The sequence below is a fragment of the Mobula birostris genome, chromosome 5, assembly GCF_030028105.1.
Source record: "Mobula birostris isolate sMobBir1 chromosome 5, sMobBir1.hap1, whole genome shotgun sequence".
NCBI classification, from domain to species: Eukaryota; Metazoa; Chordata; class Chondrichthyes; order Myliobatiformes; family Myliobatidae; genus Mobula; species Mobula birostris.
Genome location: NC_092374.1, coordinates 186,656,395 through 186,672,585, shown reverse-complemented (window position 1 = coordinate 186,672,585; position 16,191 = coordinate 186,656,395). Strand labels below are relative to the sequence as shown.

Sequence of the window (16,191 nt, the reverse complement as noted above, 5' to 3'; positions counted from 1 at the left end):
CATGTGCAATTAAAAAATTATGCCCTAGTTTTAAACAAAAATTAAATTAAAGTGACCCCAGGTCCGGAGAGGCCGCTGCTGCCTCCCGCAACATCGCCTTTTGTTTTACCGTCCCAATCTGCTCCAGCCATGTTTCAGCAACTCCAAACAAGATGCCCGGCTCCTTCAGGCCGTCAGACCTGATGGTGATTGTGACATTCGATCGGTCCAGTGACCTCGCTCTGACCAATGATGGCGATTCAAATGGTCATAGATGCCGGTGAGTTTGTGAACTGACCATGGATCTGAGCACAATACAGTGACATCATGCATGTTGAATGAGGTTTAGACCGGGGTACCTCCATCGCCTGACAACAACACCTCTCTTCTCCCTTTGTTGTTCCTGATGGTTTGCCAAGGTTTCTATACAGCTCACAAACAGGGGAGAGTGAGCACCCATGCCTGACACCTGAATTGATGGGGAAGCTCTCTGTTTCCCACCGATTGATTTGGACGCACTACATATGTTTGTGTGGAGCAGTCTGATGCAAATCCCAACTACCCAACCCATTTTGGGGAGCCTTTCTATTATGATCCACCCCGCGTCAGCAGATGAAATCCTGAGTGATCGGCAACAGAGATCTCTGAGTTTTTGATCACGGTTTCTCCCCTTCCATTGTAAACACCTGGGCTATTCTCCAGTTCATCTGGATATGCAAGATGGAGTGAGTTTGACAGGTTGCATTGCATAATTCCCCAGAGAAAGTTGCACCAAACGTTGCCTTCATCCTGATGACCACCTTTGTGTGTGGCTGCATCAAGTTGTGGACACCGAGTGTCAATGTGCTGAGGTTCCAGCCGTCACTGGTGTTGTGGCGGATGGGTGTGCCCTGTTCTCCGGACACATACACACGCGAGCAGACATTCCACCCTGCAAAAACTCATTTCAGGGAGTTATCACCACCATTTCATGGAGGTAGCACCCCCCCCCCCGCGCAACACCATATCCCCCCCCACCCCCGTCAACCTCCAAGGGTGTATGTAATACTTTGTTTAGTGATTTTGTCTAATCTGTAAACCAAGTTGGGTATATGCAGCAAATGTGACATTAAAATATGTACTTATATTATATTGTCATGTTTACTCTATTACAACTTTAAGCAAGTCTACAGGGAGTTTGGCCTCATCACGTAGGACATCAATAGCGTAGCTCCTTAGCAGCTAGCCAGCTAGTTTAAATAACGTTAGCTATGCTGTAATGACACCTGTTAAGCTCACCTCAAAATGTCTTTTACATTTCAACCCACCATTGGCAATAGAAACGTCACTGTTGCAAACAGTGCAGCGAGCAACACTGTCATTATTTTTGAGGTCGACTGTAAAGCCCGCCCACAGAGAAAACTGATAGGTCTACTTAGCAGGGGTCCCCAACCTTTTTTGCTCCGCAGACCAGTTTAATATTGACGATATTCTTGCGGATCAGCCGACCCTGGGGGGAGGGGCGGTGGGGTTTAATCATGACCGGAATATAGATGATAAGTCAATAGCAACATATCATTTTAAGTAACGTTTGGATATTAGACATACAGTGCATATTTTCCCCGTATGAACATATAAAATCATTGCAACACACCAATCTCACTGAATCAGTGCGAGCTCTGGGCTTGTTTTCCTGCAACAAGACGGTCCCATCGAGGGGTGACGAGAGACAGCGATACTCGAACGGGGTTCCTTATGTCCAGTCTATTCCGCAATTTAGTTTTCGTTGCATTCATTGCAGAAAACTCCGCTTCGCAGAGATATGTTGGAAATGGAAGCAATGTTTTCAGTGCTTTCGTGGCTATCTCAGGGTACTTAGCCTTGACTTTGATCCAGAATGCTGGCAGAGATGTTATGTCAAACATACTTTTCAGCTTGCCGTCATTTGAAAGCTCCAGGAGTTGATCTTTATCCCGCGCTGACGTGGATGATGTGTGAGTAATGACCTCGTGTGCGTTCAAATTCAACAGTGCGTGATAGGGAACGAGGAAAGGTGCAAATGACTCATATCGTTTCATATCGCCAAATCATATTGTTTCCTCGCGGCCCGGTGGTTGGGGACCACTCTTAGCACGAAGAGAGACCAATCAGGATGCTCGCTCTCCCTCTCCCTCTCAAAAAAATCTATTTTCCAGGATATTGTATATAATTTCCGGGCGTCAGGGAGCCACTTTCGATATGCGGGAGACTCCCGGAACTTCCGGGAGAGGTGGGATGTCTGCGTGAGACAGATATCCGGTACTGCTCGATCAATTCGGTGAAAGACTCCCTTAGATGTGTCTGAGACCTGTTGCTCTTCCAGCACAGTGAGGCGCCTGTAAGGAACGCTGCCGGCACTCTCAGGCTGTGTGAGGATGTGCTGGGGACACACTGAAGCTCAGTGCAGCCAATGCAAAGGCTCGGTAGGGAACGACCACAGTCTGGGATCTTTCTGCTCCTGGACAGGCAGGGCCCGAATCGGCTCGGGTAGCCCCTCAAACAATGTCATAGTGTGTCATCTGAGAGAAACACATGGACGGCAATTGTTTTTTAAAAGAGTTAACACTGCTGAGTATATTGACCATATGATGAATAGGATGTAAATATTTTCTTTTCTCTTTTTGTGTCTATTTTATTATGAACAAAGATCATTTATGAAATTAAAAAAGGAACTCCTAAAACAAACAAGGTTTACTTGTTCGTACAAACTCTTGCTCCTCCTCCTCGTCGATCACAAAGCCGGAAATTGAAACTGAAACGAGCGAAACAGAAACTTAAAATCATTAACAGACATTTTGACCGTTGCCGTGTTCAGCTTTACTGTTCACCATCGTTATGAGTTCACTCCACATCAGTCTCCTCCACTCCCCGCTGGGAAGCTCCGTGACCCGGTGTGCGGACCCTCCTCTGCTCTCTGTCCGTCAGCGAACGGGGTCAGTATCCCAGAGCAGGTCCGGCACCGATCGGTCGGGAAGAGGCGTGGATCGGTTGAGCGTCGGACCCAAGAATCGTCAACCCCGGGCGATGTCCCTTCTCAGTCTCCGGATATTTTCACTCGTTCACCTTTTCTCGCTTCTGCTCCAGCTTGGTGTGATCGGTGCCGAAGGTAAGGGAATGACTTCATGTGTGAATCCGAGAGCCACAGTCTCCATTTCCGTGCTCGGAGACTGTGGTGTCACAACAGATTGCTGACTGAACCAGCTTTTTCTCTTCGGGAACTGCAGCTTTGCAAGCTGAAGTCTGAAGTCTGTTGTCCGAGGCAAATGACACGGCCATTAGCTTTTGTAACAGCACAGTACATTACAAACATGACAAAGATCATTTGTTCACGTGACTGGAATTATATACAATTTACAGGAACAAATAAATACAACACATTGGTGCCAGCTGAGACAGAGAAAGAGGTAGTGTTCGGGGTTTTCAGTTCAACTCCAGAACCTGACTGTAATGGTAAATTGGAGGGACATGTAAAACTTCTTTTGCATGTCAGACAGAACTCCCGCGACATCAGTACATTGAGGTGGTACAAAGGTATATGTACAACAACAGAATGAGGTATGAAGTGTTACAGTACCCCAGAAAGCTCAGTGCAAGCAGACTGTGAGGTGAAAGGGCATGATGAGGTCAAGTCTCCATCTTATCCTACTAGGGGACCATTCGAGGATCTCGGAGGAAATCTAATCGCCATAAATATTGACCTGTGTTAGGAATTTGCTGTGAACACAAACGCGTCCTAATGAAGGGTGTCAGCCCGAAACGTTGACTGTTTATTCATTTCCACAGAGACTGCCTGACCTGCTGAGTTCCTCCATTGTTTTGTGTGTATTGCTAGGAACTTGCTGTTGGTGTGCTGGCGTGATATGCAATGAAATATTTAATAACTATAAAGAATTATATAAAATAGATTTAGAAGTTAAGGTACGGATACGGAAGAAAATGTGTATAAATACACAAATATCAGCATCTATTCACAATGTAAACAGCATTCAAAAACGTGGTTCAAAGTCTTTACAGTGCAGTATTGAGGTAATAGATGGAGGTGGGGCTAACTCATAATTAATCAGATAACTACCTGAGGAATAAACTTAAAATGGTGTGAAGTTTTTGTTTCAATCATCTCAAACCAGTAGGGAAATTGAATTGACTTTATTACTTACATCCTTCATATATATGAGGAGTAAAAATCTTTATGTTGCGTCTCCGTCTAAGTGTGCAATTTATAGTAACATAATAAACGGTATGTACAACAGGATAGTCAGTATAACATAGAAATACAACTGTATCAGCATGAATTAATCAGACTGATAGCCTGGTGGAAGAAGCTGTCCCGGAGCCTGTTCTATAGATTCAGGATCAGTTCCTGAGGATTGGAGGGTAGCTAATGTTATCCCACTTTTTAAGAAAGGAGGGAGAGAGGAAACAGGGAATTATAGACCAGTTAGCCTGACATCAGTGGTGGGGAAGATGCTGGAGTCCATTATAAAAGATGAAATAGCGGCACATTTGGATAGCAGTAATTAGATGAGATTAGATTAGATTCAACTTTATTATCATTGTGCCGAGTACAGATACAAAGCCAATGAAATGCAGTTAGCATCTGACCAGAAATGCAAAGAATAGTGTTATTTACAAAATAACTGCGAATAAAAAGTAAGTGCTACAGCACACAAATATAAAAGTACTAAGACAGTACAATATGGGTGCAATACTGCTTAGCGCTGTGATGAGAGGTTCAGCAGTGTCACAGCCTCAGGGAAGAAGCTCTTCCTGTGCCTGCTGGTGCGGGAGCGGAGGCTCCTGTAGCACTTACCGGATGGGAGGAGAGTAAAAAGTCCATGGTTAGGGTGAAAAGCATCCTTGATAATGCTTTTCGCCCTGCCCAGACAGCGTTTATGGTAGATTCAAGATTCAAAAAACTTTATTGTCATTCTAACTGTACATCAGCTCTGCAGGGCAGAATGAGACAGCTTTTCCCAGGAGCAGTGCAATCATAACATAACAAACGCAACACTAAATAATAAACATAACAATAAATAGTAAAACACAATGGCCACATGTCAGTTAAAATCAAGTTATAAGTGTCCGGTACAAGTTAAAAGTGTCCAAAGCAGAGTCAGGTAGAGCAGCTATTTAGCAGTCTGATTACCTGTGGGAGGAAGCTGTTTAGTAGCCTTGTGGTTTTAGTTTTGATGCTCCTGTAACATTTGCTTGATGGCAGAAGAAGAAACAGTGCTCAGTGTGATGGAGTCAGAGATGTTCCTACCAGCACTGACTGACTGTGGTCTCTCTGTCGAGAAATCCAGAATCCAGCGACACATGGCAGTGTTAAGGCCAAGCAGCGACAGTTTCTCCACTAGTCTCTGCGGGATGATGGTATTGAACGCTGAACTGAAATCAATGTCCAGGATTCTGGCATAAGTGTCTTTGTTGTCCAAGTGAGAGAGAACTGTGTGCAGTGTGGTGGATATTGCATCCTCTGTAGAGCGATTTGGACGATAAGCAAACTGTAGAGGATGCAGCGATGAGGGGAGGCTGGCTGTGATACGAGGCTTGACAAGCCGTTCAAAACATTTCATCATTATGGGGGCCAGGGCAACGGGACAGTAATCATTCAGACAGGCTACAACTGATTTCTTTGCTACAGGGATGATTGTGGAGGTTTTGAAGCATCTGGGGACAATGGCTTGACTAAGGAAGATGTTGAAAATGTCTGTCAGGACATCTGCTAGTACATCAGCACATTCCTTGAGCACACGTCCAGGGATGTTGACGGGACCTCCCGCTTTTCGTGGGTTAACCCTGGCAAGGGTCCTCCGTGTTTGCGCTGGATCAATGATTGGAGCCGGCTGGTCAGATGGTAAAAAGGGACTGGCTCTCCCCCTTGCTGTAGCGTTTGATGCTTCGAAGCGGGCAAAGAAATTGTTAAGCCTGTCTGGTAGAGAGGCGTCGCTGTTATCAGTTTTCTGCCTGATCTTGTAGGCTGTCAGAGCTTTAATTCCCTGCCACATCCGTCTGGTGTCCCCTGTGTCACAGAAGTGTCCGTGTATTTTGCCCGCGTAGGCCCTTTTCGTTTTCCTGATCCCTAGTGAAAGCGCAGACCTGGTTGAGCGAAGCACACTCCTGTCCCCGATCTGTAGGCTGTGTCACGGGCCTTCAGTAGTGACTGCACCTCTGTTGTCATCCATGGCTTTTTATAACCACGTGCAGTGAAGGTTTTCATCACAGTGACATCCTCCGTGCATTTGGCTATGTAGCTGATTACTGCCTCCGCATACTCCTCAATGTCTGTATGGTCATCATAGGAGGCTGCTGTTCTGAATATGTCCCAGTCTGTGTGCAAAAAACAGTCTTGTAGTGCTGTGATGTTCTCAATAGTGGGCAATTGGGTGCTGATAATCCGCTGGGCCGTTTTCACCACACTCTAGAGTGCATTGCGGTCCAATATGGTACAATTGCCATACCGCACTGAGTTGCAATTGGTGAGTAAGTTCTCCATGGTACAGCGGTAAAAGTCCATCAGTATCCTGGGGTAGAGGTGAGCTTTCTTGATGCTCCGCAGGAAATAAAGGTGCTGTTGCGCCTTTTTGATCAGGATGGAGGAGTTTAGGGACCAGGTGAGATCCTCGGAAATGTGGACACCAAGGAATTTGAAGCTTGATACACGCTCTACTACAGCTTCGTTGATGTAGATGGGGACCAACAGGATAAGTCCGAGTCAGCATAGATTTACAAAGGGGAAATCATGCTTGACTAATCTTCTGGAATTTTTTGAGGAAGCAACTATGAAATTGGACAAGGGAGAGCCGGTGGATGTAGTGTACTTGGACTTTCAGAAAGCTTTTGATAACGTCCCACATAGGAGATGAGTGGGCAAAGTTAGAGCACATGGTATTGGGGGTAGGGTACTGACATGGATTGTAAATTGGTTGGCAGACAGAAAACAAAGAGTAGGGATTAACGGGTCCCTTTCAGAATGGCAGGCAGTGACTAGTGGGGTACTGCAAGGCTCGGTGCTGGGACCGCAGCTATTTACAATATACATTAATGATTTAGATGAAGGGATTAAAAATAACATCATCAAATTTGCAGATGACACAAAGCTGGGTGGCAGTGTGAAATGTGAGGAGGATGTTATGAGAATGCAAGGTGACTTGGACAGGTTGGGTGAGTGGGCAGATGCATGGCGGATGCAGTTTAATGTGGATAAATGTGATGTTATCCACTTTGGTGGCAAGAACAGGAAGGCAGATTACTATATGAATGGTGTCAAGTTAGGAAAAGGGGAAGTACAACAAGATCTTGGTGGCCTTGTTCATCAGTCACTGAAAGTAAGCATGCAGGTACAGCAGGCAGTGAAGAAAGCTAATGGCATGTTAGCCTTCATAACAAAGGGAGTTGAGTATAGGAGCAAAGAGGTCCTTCTGCAGTTGTACAAGGCCCTGGTGAGACCACACTTGGAATATTGTGTGCAGTTTTGGTCTCCAAATTTGAGGAAGGACATTCTTGCTATTGAGGGAGTACAGCGTAGGTTCACGAGGGTAATTCCCGGGATGGCGGAACTATGTTGAAAGATTGGAGTGACTGGGCTTGTGTACACTGGAATTTAGAAGGATGAGAGGGGATCTGATTGAAACATATAAGATTATTAAGGGATTGGACACACTAGAGGCAGGAAACATGTTTCCAATGTTGGGGGAGTCCAGAACCAGAGGCCACAGTTTAAAAATAAGGAGTAGGCCATTTAGAACGGAGTTGAGGAAAAACTTTTTCACCCAGCGAGTTGTAGATCTGTGGAATGCTCTGCCTCAGAAAGCAGTGGAGGCCAATTCTCTGGATGCTTTCAAGAAAGAGTTAGATAAAGCTCTTAAAGATAGCAGAGTCAAGGGATAGGGGAAGAAGGCAGGAACGGGGTACTGATTGTGGATGATCAGCCGAGATCACAGTGAATGGTGGTGCTGGCTCAAAGGGCCGAATGGCCTACTCCTGCACCCATTGTCTGTTGTCTTTTCGTCCTGGCTTTAATGCTGCGGTACCGTTTCCCGGGTGGTAGTAGCTGGAAAAGTTTGTGGTTGGGGTGACTTGGTCTCCAATGATCCCTCGGGCCCTTTTTACACACCTGTCTTTATAAATGTCCTGAATACTGGGATGTTCACATCTACAGATGCACTGGGCTGTCCACACCACTCTCTGCAGAGTCCTGCAACTGAGGGAAGTACAGTTCCCACACCAGGCAGTGATGCAGCCAGTCAGGATGCTCTCAATTGTGCCCCTATAGAAATTTCTTAGGATTTGGGGGACCATACCAAATTTCCTCAACCGTCTGAGGTGAAAGAGGCACTGTTGTCCTGACAAAGTGTCTCGGCCTGAAACGTTGACTGTTTGTTTCCACGGGTGCTGCCCGACCGGCTGAGTTCCTCCAGCGTGTTGTGCGTCTTGCTTTGACCCCAGCATCTGCAGAATATCTTGTGTTTGCTGTTGTGCTTTTTTTTACCACACAACCTGTATGTGTAGACCACGTGAGATCCTCAGTGATGTGGATGCCAAGAAACTTAAAGCTGTTCACCCTCTCAACCCCAGATCCATTGATGTCAATATGGGTTAGCCTATCTCCATTCCTACTGCCGTCCATAACCAGCTCCTTTGTTTTTGTGACATGGAGGGAGAGGTTTTTTTCTTGACAGCACTGTGTCAGGGTGATGACTTCCTCTCTGTCGGCTGCCTCATCATTACTTGAGATTAGGCCATTCAGTGTGGTATCGTCAGCAAATTTAGTTAGCAGATTGGAGCTGTGGGTGGTGGCATAGTCATGGGTATCCAGAGAGTAAAGAAGGGGGCTTAGTACACAGCCCTGAGGGCTCCTATGTTGAGTGTCAGAAGGGCACAGATGAGGGAGCCCACTCTGACCACCTGCTGGCCATCTGACAGGAAATCCAGGATCCAGCTACACAAGGCAGGGTGAAGGTAGAGGTCTGTGAGCTTCTTGTTGAGCCTGGAGGGAATCATGGTGTTGAATGCTGAACTGTAGTCCAAGAACAGCATACTCACATAAGCATCCTTCTTCTCCAGATGTGTGAGGACGGTGTGTAGAGCTGTGGCTATTGCGTTGTCTGTCGATTGGTTGTGTCGGTGGGTGAATTGTAGGGGATCCAGTGTGGGTGGTAGCATCCTGCAGATGTAGTCCTTGACCAGCCCCTCAAAGTATTTGCTTATTAATGAGGTTAGAGGTTTTTCTTGAGCCCAGTGGGATTGGCTTTCAGGCTTTTGTATCTACTGCCCAATGGGAGAGGAGAGAGTATCTGGGGTAGATGAGTCTTTGATTTTGCTGGCTGCTTTCCAGAGGCAGTGAGGAGGGTAAACAATGTTCAGAAACTGTTGTCGAACATCGAGGTGTAAGTCTCTGGGCTCCTGTACCTCCTCCCTGATGAGGGCTTGGCTGGGACTGTCGGTGTGCTTGATGATGGAATTGCCAGAAGTTTCATTTTGATTTTTATGTACAGTACTGTGCAAAAGCCTCAGGCATATTTATATCACGAGAATGCCTTTGACTTTTGCACAGTCCTGGAGTAATATGTATTGTTGTACTACTGCAGAAAACAAAAACTAATTTTGTGGCATTTGTGAGTGATGATAAACCTGATTCTGATATGGGTCTCTTTTGTTGACTGAGAGTGGGGTGGGGGCAGGGAGAGGGAAGGGAGTGGAAGCCCCTGAGAGATATTCCGTAATGATCAGTGAACCAATTGTTTGGAATGAAATGCCCTTGACTGGTGTCTGAGGGCTGGGTACCTATGTAACTGTGCCATCCCTGCCCCTGGCAGGCCTTCTCTGCCATCTGTCCCATACCCTTCCTGTGGTGCTCTACCCTCGCCATTTCCAACATCCTTTAATCCCACCAGATTTAAACACTCACTCTTTGCTCCTCGTTGACATTACAGTGCTGTGCAAAAGTCTGAGTCACCCTAGAATAGGTATGTGTCTGAGACTGTGGAACCGACATATTACAAGCAAATCTCATGGAAACTACAGAATGTAGTCCTAATTCATATATTTGTAGATCAATATATATTTAGTCTAAGAAAAAGACTCAACCCCTCCCCTATTGAATGGATCTGGGATTGAGGGGGTGAACAGCTACACGTCACCAAGGATCTCACGTGGTCTGTACATTCTGGCTGTGTGGTTAAAAAAGCACCTCAGACTGTCGAGGAAGTTTGGTATGGTCCCCAAATCCTAAAATCTTTCGACAGGGTCACAATTGAGAGCGTTCTGACTGGCTATATTACTGCCTGGTATGGGAACTGCACTTCCCTCAATCTCAGGTCTCTGCAGAGAGCGGTGCGGACAGCCCAGCGCATCTGTAGATGTAAACTTCCCAGTATTCAGGACATTTACAGAGACAGGTGTGTAAAAATGGCCCGAAGGATCTTTGGGGACCCGAGTCATCACAACCACAAACTGTTCCAGCTGCAACCATCCAGGAAACAGTACCACAGCATAAAAGCCAGGACCAACAGGCTCCAGGACAGCTTCTTCTAGCAGGCCATCAGACTGATTAATTCATGCTGATACAATTGTATTTCTATGTTATATTGACTGTTCTGTTGTACATACAATTTATTATTAATTGCACATTGCACATTTGGATGGAGACGTAACATAAAGATTTTTACTCCTGATGTAGGTGAAGGATGTAAGTAATAAAGTCAACTCAGTTCAATTCTATCTATTCAGTTTTGTACGAGAGATGTCCAGTCAAACTCTGACAATCAGGCACACTCGGGACATTGGTGCTGGACTGTCAGAATCAGAATCAGGTTTAATATCACCGACATATGTGGTGCAATTTGTTGTTATGTGGCAGCAGTTCTTTGCAGAACATAGTGATAAATCTGATGGTGGAGTGAAGACTACCAGACCTTCAGGACTATTGGGTGTTATTCAGTGTTAATGCCCCAACAGACTTTTTGGTTGAGATGTTTCACGGTATTATACATTCTCCACAGAATCTGGTAAGTGTCAGGGGAGAGTGAAACCTGGAGAGCCTCGGGGATAGTGTGGGAATTGTTACCGGGTGAACCAGATCCCAAACCACTGGAATATCTGAATGGTTGATTGTGAATGATTGGATTTTTATTTTACCTTTAGTGACCATTAGGATGGAGACTGCACAACAGTGTGTGTGTCCTCTCCTGATTGGTCCTGACACGCAGTGGGGAATGGGTTCACTTTCCAGGTTTTGGTCCTTGGAACCTCCAGACCCTGGAATCTTTGCTCTTGGATCAGTAGGAGGCTTCACCTCCTGTTCAGTAACTGGATGTTGTCTGTCACTGGCCTTTTCCAGCTGCCATTCCCACCTCTGTGTTCAGTGCACAAGGTAAAGAATTGAGACAAAGAATTAATGGATTTCAAAAGAATTTAGAGAATAAAGTTAAATGCTCGAAGTACATTTATTATCAAAGTATTTATGCAGTATACAACCCTGAGATTCATCTTCCCACAGCCAACCAGGAAACAAAGAAACACCATGGAACCCATTCAAAGAAAACATCAAGCACCCAAACGGCAAAAAATGAGGGAACAACACACAGAACATTAAACATCAAACTACAGAGCTTTGAAACAGTCCAGGAATGTTCCGTTTGGTTCAGTTCAGTTCAGTTCAGTTCAGTGCAGTGTTGATCGTTGACTGCAGGCAGCAGAGCTGCTCCGATCAAGATGACAAAAATAGCAATAAAATGAGAGCAACCAGAAACCAGAAAGCTACATGACATGAACTGCAGATTGTAAACAAGTCCAGCCCACAAATTGTGCAGATCAAACCTTGCCCAAGGTCAAAGACTCCGGCACCTTCCTCCTGCAGCAAGGAAGGAGAGGAAGACCGGTCAAGCACGATCAGATGGATCTGAACACCTGCTCGCCTTTTGCTCTCATCTTCGTTGATTTCAATCTTATCAGATGCTTTCATCTTGGCCTCCAGGCTACACACTCCACTCCAAACCTCACCAACCTCCCTCAGAGACGGCAAAGTGCCAGATCACACAATTGGCCCAAAAACACACCATCAAAATGTAAATTACAGGTTCCAATCCCATGCAGTTTACTAGAATCATATTTGAAAGAAGGAGGTGTAAAAGAATTAGTTTTGTGAACCATCTGAAGGACGTTGCCGTTGGTCATGTTGTTTGCTAAAGCCATCTTATATGGTCAATCCAATGGCGAGAAACATAAAAAGGCAGAAAAAATAGCAAACCTGAGGATTGGGAGTGGTTTCAGCAACTGGGGGAAAAAATACAATGGGAAGGGAGAAATAGTACGAGATGGAGTTTGCAGTTTACATAAACTGAGTGTGAAAGCTCCAATAAACGTGAAGAGAAAAGGATGAGAGAAGGTAAATGTGCATCCCTTGTGGTCAGAAGCAGGGAAATGAAAAGTGAAGAACAAAGAAATGGTTGAATGAAATTTATTTTCAGTTCTGCCATTACAATGAAAGATACAGGTACTCACATCTCCCTGGTGATGATGGTGAACGAATGGAATGGTGAGAGGGATGATACGAGTACACTTGACTCCTGTGAATTGCCCCCAGTGTGTAGCTGAGTGCTGGAATTTGGGAGAGTTGATGGGAAATTGAGATGAATAATCAATGAGATGAATATACAATTGGTGTAAATGGGTGGTGGGTTGTTGGTGGAGATTTGCTGGGCTGAAGGTCAATGTTGTGTCTCTCTATGATGATGACAAACTGTAATCACATTGTGAACTCCGAATGCAGGACATGAATTTGCAGGAAGTGCAAGTTAGTCACTGCTTCATCTGGAAAGACAGTTTGGTTACGTGGGTGGTGGGAAGGCGAGAGGTTGAAGGACGGATGTTGCATTTGAAAACTGCAGATGCTGAAAATCTGAAAGATAAACAGGAAATTCCAGAAAAGCTGCAACAGTTCAGGCAGTATCTGAGGAAAGAGAAACAGTGACTGTTTTCTGTCGGCAAACCATCATCTGTAACTGTTCAGTGTTTCGGCATTTTCTGTGTTCCATTCTGGGCATTGCATCTCCTGTGGTTGTATGGGGAAGCACCTCATGATACGGAAGTGTTGATTGGAGTGGAAGAGTGGACTAGGGAATCACAAAGGGAGTGATCCCTTTGAAAAGCTGAAAGGAGATGGGATGGGAGTGTGGGTCTGCTGAAATCCTGGCATCAATTGTGAGGGATAAACTCATAAAGGCTGATGGAGGAGAAGGTGAGGACCGGGGACCTTTGTTCATGCTCTGTCCAGGAGGAGAACAGGGTGAAAACAGATGTCTGTGATTCAGTCAGGGGCCTTGCCTGCTGAGGGGAAGCCACTGTTTGGGAAGAAGGAAGACCTTTCTAAGGCAACTGCAGAATGGTCATCACTACAGCAAATGTAGCGACGTGGAGGAACTGGGAGAATGGAATGAAGTCACTCACAACAAGAAGCGGGGAGGGAAGTACAGACAAGATAGGTGTTAAAATCTTGGCTTTTAATGGTTAGCGGTGGTCAGCATATCCCCTGAACTATGATGGAGAGATCCAGGAAGGGAAGAGAATAGGCAGATGGACCAAGGGAAGATGAAGGGAAGGTGGAAATTGGCAACAAAATTGATGGAACTTCTGAGTTGACTTAGTGCAGGAAGCAGCACCAACAGATTTGTCAATGTACCAGAGGAGGTGTTGTAGGAGTGAGATACTGATGTTCCAAGCATCACACAAGAGGATGAGCAAAGTTTTGGCCCAAGTGAGTGTCCATAATGAGGCCTTTGATATGGAGAATGCAGCTGAAGGAGAAAGTGTTCAAAGTTAGGATGAATCTAATCTTCAGACCCTCCTGATATGAGACCAGTGCAGATGGATTGCATATCCATGGTGAAGATAAACTGACTGGGAACATGGAATTGTCAATATTCTTATAAAATCAAAAAGATCATTTTTACTTTGCTGATGCTCAGTTTATATTAACTTTCAAGCCGATTTATTTATTTCGTGATACAGTGCGGAGTAGGCCCTTCTGGCCCTTTGAGGTGCATCACCCCAGCAACCCCCAAAAACCCGATTAGTCCTAACTTAATCACAGGACAATTTACAATGACCAATTAAACTACTCAGTAGGTCTTTGGACTGTGGGAGGAAACTGGAGAACCTGGAGGAAATTCACGCATTCCACCGGGAGGACGTACAGAGACTCCTTACAGAACGGCGCAGGAATTGAACTCCAAATGCCGGAATGCCTCGAGCTGTAATGGCGTCATGCTGACCGCTACACCACTGTAGCGCTTACTGCATGCAACACCACAGGTAAAGTGGCTGCAGGGAAGATGTGTGAGAATTGTGTGCAAGATGTTATGTGAAAAGTTTGGAAAATTTCTGTTATTCCAGCAAGGGCTGAATTGTCATTGTCTTTGCATTGGCTTTCAGGAAGGCAGAGATTGGGGGTGTGAGACAGGGAGAGCAGGCAAAATTGAATGATGGGACAGGTGGTAAGACCAGTTTGTAACCAATGGCTTTTGGAAGTTGTATTTGCAAATGATGGGGAAATGCTCACTTTCTCCTTCATGAGACCATGGATTTTGAGTCCACATCACGGACAAACACCCAGTGATGGGGGTGGGGTGCAATGAGTGAAGTTGCACAAAGCAGCTTGCAAAAGAAAACCAGAAGTAAAGTATGATTAAGTCAGTGGACTAATGAGAGAGCGCGAGAGAGAGGAACGACCCATGATCAAACCAGTGGGCAGACAGATACAGACTTTTGGTGCTGATAGATAATCAAAGCAATACTGAAACTAGTTTTCAAACAAAAACTGACCAAACAAGATTCAAACTCATCAAGTGAGCAAATAACTCTCTGTGGTGGATGTGAGAAGGGGTAGAAAATCCACACTGGTACAGCAGTTCGTGGGGACAAAGCTATTGTAAAGAGAAAGACCTCCACATCTGCAGAGTGAGAGGGAACAGCCGTGAAGGGTTGGTAGAAAGCCCCTGTGTCAGGGATGAGGAGATCAGATCTGGATAGTTAATCATTATGTATCTAACCTGTCATCGTGTCCCAACGAAAGTAAGGTCGTAACTGATTTGATTTGGTCGTCTTCAGCATTATTACCGAGAATACATGTGAATTAAGAGATGAAAAAAGAAAGTTTTGAATATAAAATGAGTATTCCACTTCTGACTCTATCTGCCCAGAGTCTTCCTGCGGAACACAGGTGTCCATGGGTGGGTTTGTAAAAATTAAAAGTAATTGGGTGATTAAAAATGAGCGAACATACCAATAAGGGAACTCGACTGATACGTACACTCAATGGCTACTTCTGGAGGAACCTCATAAAGTGGGCATTGAGTGTATGTTTGTGGTCTGCTGCAGATACAGCCAATCCACCGCTAGGTTTGATGTGTTGTGCTTTCTGAGATGCTCTTCTGCTTACTGCTGTTGTAACAAGCGGTTATTTGAGTTACTGTCGCATTCTTGTCAGCTTGAACCAGTCTGGCCATTCTCCTCTGACCTGTCTCATTAACCCACAGAAATGCAACTCACTGGATATTTTTGTTTTTCACACCATTCTCTGTAAACTCCAGAGACTGTCATGCATGGAAAAAATAGTACATCAGAGTTTCTGAGATAGTCAAACCATCCTATCTGGTACCAACAATCATTCCACAGTCAAAGTCCCAGAAATCACATTTCTTCCCCATTCTGGTGTTAGGTTTGAACAAGCATGAATGTCTGCATGCTTTTATGCATTGAGTTGCTGCCACGAGATTGTCTAATCAGATATTTGTGTTAATGATCAGGTGTAGGGGTCTGTCTAATAAATGGCCACTGAGTGTATTAGGCAAGATGGCAGTCAGTGATCAGTGAAATATCGGAAAGATATTCTTGACAATTCAATCTTCAGAAGTATCCTCATTATTGTACTTGGTCAGGGACGATAGATAATAAGGATGAAAAGTTGGAGTAAAAACAAAATGATAAAAGAAAGATAGAAATAAAATATTTAAAAATATCAGCTGAGGTTTTGAAGAAATATGCTTGAACAGTAGAAAGCAGAAAACCGTGAAGGGAGGCAGAGATAGAGAAACAGCAGCTGAAAGTACACGCTACCAAAACTTTGTGAAACTAGATGCATGCTGAAGAAATGTTTACAAAATCAGGAGCTTGTCTAACCAGCCCTGCCTCTAG

At 45.0% G+C, this 16,191-nt stretch overlaps 1 protein-coding gene across 2 annotated transcripts in view; it reads left to right on the top strand.

The window, feature by feature from the left end:
* The window catches only part of LOC140198135 (uncharacterized), a 198,424-nt gene that overhangs the window by 23,938 nt on the left and 158,295 nt on the right, over positions 1–16,191 (top strand). The window contains exon 1 of one of the 2 annotated variants that reach the window (XM_072259088.1): positions 2,748–3,103. The exons of the other annotated variant lie outside the window; for it this stretch is intronic. Coding sequence (XP_072115189.1) covers positions 2,833–3,103 — 271 coding nt within the window. The 5' untranslated portion in view covers positions 2,748–2,832. Of the gene's footprint in view, positions 1–2,747; positions 3,104–16,191 lie in introns of those variants that run through there. 2 annotated transcript variants of the gene reach the window in all.